The sequence below is a fragment of the Onychomys torridus genome, chromosome X (genome assembly GCF_903995425.1).
Source record: "Onychomys torridus chromosome X, mOncTor1.1, whole genome shotgun sequence".
Classification (NCBI taxonomy): domain Eukaryota; kingdom Metazoa; phylum Chordata; class Mammalia; order Rodentia; family Cricetidae; genus Onychomys; species Onychomys torridus.
In genome coordinates this window covers 66,288,067-66,296,133 of record NC_050466.1, presented here as the reverse complement: position 1 = coordinate 66,296,133, position 8,067 = coordinate 66,288,067, and the positions used below count along the sequence as shown (strand labels likewise).

The 8,067-nt window shown below is 35.8% G+C and overlaps 1 protein-coding gene across 2 annotated transcripts in view; it reads right to left on the bottom strand.

Moving 5' to 3' along the window:
- Positions 1-1,313: 1,313 nt before the first annotated feature.
- Phex (phosphate regulating endopeptidase homolog X-linked) overlaps positions 1,314-8,067 on the bottom strand; it is a 217,055-nt gene continuing 210,301 nt past the window's right edge. Inside the window, exons 20-22 of one of the 2 annotated variants that reach the window (XM_036175272.1) lie at positions 7,323-7,427; positions 4,554-4,630; positions 1,314-1,508 (exon numbers count right to left, since the gene is read on the bottom strand). In XM_036175272.1, coding sequence (XP_036031165.1) covers positions 1,406-1,508; positions 4,554-4,630; positions 7,323-7,427 — 285 coding nt within the window. In that variant the 3' untranslated portion in view covers positions 1,314-1,405. The remainder of the gene's footprint in view (positions 1,509-4,553; positions 4,631-7,322; positions 7,428-8,067) is intronic. The other variant, XM_036175273.1, reaches the window with a different exon arrangement.

The following is an 8,067-nucleotide window of genomic DNA, read 5'->3' as shown; positions in this document are numbered from 1 at the left end:
AAATGACCTCCTGTGGTTCATCTGAATTTGTCATTTTGCTTTTGAAATATTTCTGTTGGCCCACTTAACCCAGTACCCCATGTACAATGAATAATGTGATGGGGGTAGGGAAGTGCCTATACTAAATAAAAAAAATAAAAATAAACAAAGTAGCCACTGGAATGCCATTACAGCTTTATCCTACACACACTCTTAAATGTGATAACAATTTTGTCCTACATGCATACACACTAAGTTAATTAATTAACACTAAAAGTACTGATTAAAACAATAATGCTCTAAGGATCAAAACACGGTACTGCTTTTTTAAAAAAAATAAACCCTTCATACGAGTTAAAAAGTAAATTTGTGTCCCTTAGATCTAGGAAGGATTTTTTAAATTGGATTCTTTCTAGAAGTTTTTGAAAGGGATTTTCTTTTACAGAGATGAAACATTAAGTGGGCTGAGATGGAAGAGCGTTTTCTCCCTCCTCAGTGTGGTGTTTATATAGCTATACTAAAGGGAAATGAAAACCATATATGTTCCTGACATGGAAACAGAATATTCTTTTCTCAATGTCTGCTAAGTTCAGAGTTGGGAGATACACCTGAGCATGCCAAAACAAAACAGGAACTGCTCCATAACTGGTAACCACCAAACAGATGGAGCTTCATAGGGACTAGATCAACATCTGGAGGGTTCATTTCCTAGAACCTTTGCTGTTATGTGGCTAGTTTTGGTGTTATTTTTTAATATTTCTGGCAGTTAATGATCCATCCCTTCCCCCCTATTTTATAAATTCCAAATCTTTTGCCTAATGGACTGTATGCAATCTTTGTTCATGCTGACTTAAATGGTTAGTTACATTGGATATAAGTTCTGAGATAACAATTTTCCAAAACTGAAGAGAAAAACTTTATCAGAAATTATAAACAGAGATCCAACAAATTTCTAATTTAACTACCTTTAGAAGTAAGAAATACTACATATTGACTGCACACCACAGAGCATACATCTTCATCAGTGAGGGTGACAATTTTCATAGACTGATCCTTTCTATGGATACACTCTACTCAGGTCCCCTGCAAAGCTATAGATCGAAATTCTATGTACCACCTAGCTGTGGCTAACCAAAACAGACAATGGGGATGCCAGTTTAACCAAGTAGCTTTGACATTTGTTTTCATTGGTTTGGCTTTCTAATGAAATATATTTGGTTCAGTTTTTGAATTCTTTTATAAGCCCATGGACTTTGAACAGATACTGTTTAGATCCAAGCAAGTCATCTACCCAAATTATGAAAATGCGTTAAAAATGAAAGTCCTCAGTGAAATAAAGGCAGAAAGCAGTGGGGGCTCAGTACATCAGAGCCACCTCTACTGGCACTCCTCAGCTCTGTCAGGACTGTAGAAACCAGCACTCCAGCTACCAGAGTCGACAGGAATTCACGCCTCTGTTCATGGTGGAATTCTTTGGACAGTTAAAAGCTTTCTGAAATTCTTCAAAGTTGCTAATGGCACCATTGACCCTGAAAATGAGAGATGACAAAAGTACATTGTCACTCAATTCATACACATCCACGGGTTCTGGATAAAACAGTCTGTTGGCTACAAAAAGACATTTGCATGCATTTAATCTGTTTACAAGGAAGATAGCTAAAGCTCGGATAATTAAGAAATTAATGTCATTGAGAATGAAAAACAACATTTCCCTAAAGCCTGGCCAGGATGCCTAGTACTCTTCCAAGTCTTCAAATTCCTACATAACTGTATCATCTCCAAGATTTCTTTTTTCTAATTTCAAAAAATTTACTTTTGGCAAGTGTTAAAGATAGAATATAGCTGATAGTAAGTATACTCTGTAAATTATTAGCCAAAAAACCCCAACATTTCAGGCAACTAGTTAGTAAAATGAAATTAATTTCTATCACTTATATAGCTGGCACAGAGGGCACAAATCATAAATATAGAAAGCACTATTCTTTTTACAGATGTGTTTGTTACTACTATTCAGGGATCAAGGAAAGGTATCTCAAGCACTCTAAAAACTACTGTATTGTTTAGTACCACAGCACTACCTGTGTTTGAACTTGATATGAATGGAATGTCCACTGCATACAACTTTGTCTTTGGCTCTTTCTCTCTCAGTACAATATTATAAAAGCCATCCCTCTTGCTGCATTTCCAATTAGTTTTTAACAATGCATTCAAGGTACCAAAATACTTTCTCTAAATTCTTACTAATTTGGAGATTCACATCTACCTAGTATCTGGTTAAGAATCAACCAATAGAATCTGTTACAGATGAGTCATTCTGCCCTGGGATTAAGCTTCAGAATCTGGTACATGCACAGATTCCTGACTGAAATGGAGACTACAGATTCCTACTCAACACTTTGATTGTACCTGTCTTTTGGAAGTGGTATTTTCATTGTATAATGTTTCTCTACACTCAAAATCTATACTTAACTGCAGATATCAGTAAGAAGTCAGGCAAAAACCTCCCCCTCATCAATTTCTTACTCAACTGAACATTTAAAGGGTTTAATAAATTTAACTCAGCATTCTATTTCTTCCCTAATGACTTTGTTACCTCTGGGCATTTGAATAAATGCAACAGCCTTTATCCAACAAATCCCCATAATCTCTTGGGTTTAGTTGGGATGTATTGGTAGGGATGCATATATCATGGGGTGATTCACATTAGGCAAGTGTTAAAGATAGAATACAGCTGATAATCAGTAAGTATAATGTGTAAATTATTAGCAAAACTCCAACATTTTAGGCAACTAGTTAGTAAGATGAAATTAGTTTCTAAAACTTATATGTTGAGTAATTAATCTACTGTGTGGTTTCATCTGCTGCATTTTTCAGTGGGAACACATTTTAGTCCATTAGAAATTGTCAGCCTTCATGACAGTTCAGCCCAGTGGGGGAGAATTTCCAGCACAGTGATTAGATTTTTATACTAGTGGGTAATTTATAGTCAATTTTGAAGCATTTCTAAAGCATGGTTTTAGGAATAAAATTTTAAAATATAGAGGATATCCTAGATGACTTTCTTATGATATGCTAATGGTTCATTTAAATATTAAACATAAAGATATCCAGGTATAATATGTTCTAAGCAAAGAATAACTATAAATTACCATGGCTTCTTGGATTTCTCTGTATAGTTAACTGTCCTCTACTGCAGGAAATTTCTTTCAAGCTACAGAACCTAGTCCAGGATAAGTAATATCAACCTTAATTTTGTTTTTACTTAATACTTTATACATTCTGAAATTTCAGTTGTTAATATTTTTCCTTTCATGGAAAGCAATTGTTTCAAAGGGTGATACAAGATGAACACCAAACTGCAATGTCTCTGACTCTAGATATGAATTATAATTGCTAAGGATATATATATCTTCCTTTGTGTTCAGAAAGGGGCATATTTGTTTTGGTTTGTTAATTTACAGTGTAGGGGGGCAGGGGGGGACAAGAGCTATCACATAGAATACTTTTAAACAGAGAACAGACCAGAGTAAACCAGAATTCTAGAAGCTTGTAAGCAGAATAGTTCATCAGATCATATCCTCTTCTGAGATCATAAAATCCATTTTGAATTTACTTTTTACCCAGACCTCCCTGCTAAAATAGATGGTTAGGCAAATCCAATATTCCTGTTAATGAGCAGTGATCTGATATACTAATGGCATCTATAGATTATTGTCTTCCAAAAGCATAAAATATGTATGAATATTTGACTGCATGTATGTGTACCATGTGCATGCTTGGAGGCCTTGGAGACTGGAAAAAGAACTCAGATCCTCTGGTATTTGAGTTCCAGGTTGTTATGAGCCATCATGTAGGTGCTGGAAACTGAACCTGAACCTGAATCTGAATTGTCTACAAGAGTAGCAATGCTCTTAGCCACCAAATCAACTCTCTGGCTCTTTGCAATTCTAATTCTATACCTGAAACTTAATATTAAAACTGATTTGGATTGCAATTACTTTTGAAGCCTTGTAGTGGGTAGCCATTCCAGCTTTGATCTGGAAGTTCCTATCCCCATTGAGGGTTTGGTAACTGTCACGCCTACAAGGCAGGGCTGAGAAAGGACCCTGAAGACCCGAGATGCACTGGCTCTCTTGGTTCCTGGACCCTGGATGCTGGAGAGAGACTGAGCAGAGTTCTCTAGAGAACACCAACAGACTGTGCTACACCTTTCCCAGACCATGTAGCCTATCCCTTCACTTGTAAGTTAGCCCACAAAATAAACCTCCCTTTTAACTATGTGGAGTGGCCTTAATAATTTCACCAATAAAACCTCACCATGATTAAACCTCATTGTGAAACCTCACTTGATGTAACACTAAGCAGAAATGTAGTTGAAAAGACACTGAGAAGATAGGCTTACTATTAATGAAACAAGAGATGCTTAGTTTCTGTTTGGTTAGATTCTGTTGTCTACAAAATGGAGATTACATATTTCATTGTGTAGACTTTTGTTCCTCTCTCCCATCTGGCAGCACACTGGTATGGTTGGGGGCACAGAATGTGGAGATGCTGTCACCCATTTACTCATTTACCTAAATTGTGGAGGACTGTGAGCACCAATTTGGACTTGTTCTCTGGCAGCTTCTGGTCTGTACGAATTGCACCTCACCTAAAAATAAAGACACCCCTGTAAATATGCTTCTACTCCAATTATGTATTTCCTATTTTCTTAACTTATCAGCTTGAACTAAAGAATAATTTTGGAATTAATGGATAGCAAGCACTTTTAGTGGTTCAGATAAAATTTGAGCAACAGTAACATCTATTATTCAAATCCCAGAGCAAAAGGTTTTATCAATGTGAATTCCACAACATGAGTAAATTAGGAAGGTTTCCAGGCAAATGATTTAAATTAAGAGAATCACATGTACCCAGGAAGTGACCAATGTATTCAACTTATTAATTTAATGTTTTAAATAACCTTTATCAAATTTAACCATATACATTTCAATGAATAAACTAAGTGAACCACACCATGGTTTAGCATAATCATGAGGTATACTGATTATAGATGCCCCTGGGGGTCTCTCTTGCATCATCCTGGTCTGGGCTTGGGAGAGGAATACTTGTCTCTATATCATTTGAAGTTAGACACAACTATCTGACTTGTTATGACCAGTAAAATATTAGAAGTTATATATTCCATTTCCTAATAAAAAAATTAAGAAAACTTGTCATCAATTTTAGTAGTCTTAGGACCAATTTAACTTGTTACATTAAGAGTCATTTGGAGTTGAATAGAGGCCTCAGTCTGTAATATGCCTGATACAAGCATGAAGACCTGTGTTCAGATCCATAAAGCCTATGTAAAAATGCTGAGCATGATGGCATGTGCCTGTAACAGCAGATCTGGGAGCATGCAGTGAGGGAGGTGGTAGAGAGAGGTAGAGTTCATTAGACAAACAGCATAGCCAAATTGATGAGTTTTGGGTTCAGTGAAAGACCATGTATCAAAAAATAAAGGTGAAAAGCAATCAAAGAAATACACCCAACATCAACTTCTGACTTCCATACACACATGCATACACACACACTAGTAAGTACACACCATACACCACACATACACACACACACACACACACACACACACACACACACACACACACACACACACACACACACACACACCCATAGTAAATAAAAAGACCAATGCACATTTCCTCATATTTATTTTATACTATTTGGTTCCATGAAAGCACATATCAAGATGAAATACTCTGAAACCCAATTACTTGAGTAAAAACTATGAGCAGAGCCCCAATGATGACACATGCTAGACATGGAGCAAGAACAAGAAATATGCTTTCTCCATGTTGTTTGTTTCTGAGGTATAACTTATTAATATTGGCTTAAATATACCTTGAAACATGATATAATCTTGAACTATGAATACTTCTAGGATACATGAATATATAGGAAAGCATTTGAATGGAAAGGGGAATTTAGAAATGATTAAGGGATGGGAAAGACATTCAGCTTGATTGAACATCAGTGAGTGACCAGGGGAGAGAAAGGCTCATGCCAGATTTCCGAGGTACTGATTGGCAGGCCTAAGTGTTACAACTATGTTTAAACATTGTCCTTGAACAGAAAAATAAAACAATATTTTTGAAGGATTTATCTGGCAGAATAAATATATAGGAAAAGGAGGTATATAGGAAAAGGAAGAAATTAGAGATTAGTTAGAAAAAGTCTATTAACATCTACTAAATAAGTAGAAATGGGCATTAGAAGAACCAGAAGTATAAAAATGCATGAAAAAAAAGCATGAGGAACAAATTAGCAAGTCATAGCAACTACAGGCACAGAGAAGGCAGGAAAGCTAATGGCTTACTGATATTTTGATAATGACAAATCATCTCTCACTATATTTATGAATGTGGTTTTAAAGATGTTCTTGGAATGAAATTCCTTAATTTCCTCAGAAGCTAGTCCATGTGAGCTTATTTTTCACATTTGATTTTTACCTCATCTCTTAGGTTATTTTTTCTTATATACTTTGTTTACATTATTATATAGTATTGACTATGTTTCATAAGTCATTTAAGAGATTCCTGAAAACACATTATGGTTGTTACTGTTCTCTAGTGCCTTTCCAGGATAGAAAATAACATGTACCAAATAAACAGACTTCCTCCAATGTACAAAAGAGTGAAAATCTCTTCATTCTGTAAGAAGAGGGCCTTGAAGAGAAATTTCTCAATGGTGATTTAAAAAAAAATGGATTACTCTTTTAGCCCCAAATTTCTTCAGTTTGACAAAAATATTATATTTGAAGACATCAGAAACATTTTAACCACAGCATCTCTCTCCATTAGTTTATTTCATTTACAAACAGTTATTATGAACTATACTATAAATAGTAGTAGCAGATAGACCCTTGTATTTAGTTCTCTAGATCAAAGCTGAGCAAAATTCTTCTGGAAAAAGACAGATAATAAGTGCTTGAACATTTGAAAATCATAAGGTCCCTGTTTCAAACTATTCAACTCTGCCATTGAAACATAAAGTAACCACAGACCACATGTAAGTGTCATAGTGTAGTCTTTTTCCAATCAAAACGATTTAGTATTTATAAATAAAAGCAAACCATGGGCCTTTATTTGGTCCTGTTTGTCCATTCCAACTAGGAAATACTATTTTGAGGGTGTGTTATTTTGGTACTATCTCTATAGCTGACCCAGGACTGACATAAGATTAAGTGGTGGCTTGGGTCAAAGTCATACCAGTAAACTTTTCTTCCAAACCTTTGATTGAGGGCATATGTTTTCATCGTTTTGCCCTTTCCTCGTTTTACTCACATGAGCATAACTCAAGAAGAAGAGCTGGTTGTTGGTGAATGTGATGCCTGGTAGGAGAGGCTCTTCAACTCCTTGTCTTCTGTCATTTATCCATTTCCTGTAAGCCTAGTGATTGGAAGCAGAACAGATGACACACATCAATGACAATTCTTCTCTCTTCACACTCAGCACAAAAGCATTCAATACACACCCCTGCCATGTGTAAAATGTACTCTGTTGGGTTTTCCTTTACCTGGAAATGCAACCCAGGGCCATTTGGCCTAACAGTGAAGCAGGTGCATCTGATAAAGCACTTTATACCTTATGGTGCTACCCAAGCCTGGTGGTACATATCTGTCATCTCAGCATTTGGGAGGCTGTGGCAGGAACATTGCCATGAGCTTGAGGTCAGCCTGGACTACAGAGTGAGACTCTGTCTGGGAAAACAAAAGCAAAACAACAAAGGGGAACCTCATACTCTATGCATAACAAAGAAACTGGGCCACAGTGATCAGGTATTAAGTAACTCTTTAAAAGGTGTTCTTTCCATTCCAAGGAGGGACAAACAAATTTAACACCATATACAACTGCTTTAGTAATAAACTGGAGTGAGATCAACATATTACTCTTAAAATTTTATCAACAAGAAAACATGTCATCATTTTTTTACTATCATTTAGTAAAATAAAATTTGTTTTAAGTAGAATTTAGAAAAGATAACACTTTAGAATCATAACCTGGTCTTTAAAGGAAATATATTCAGTTT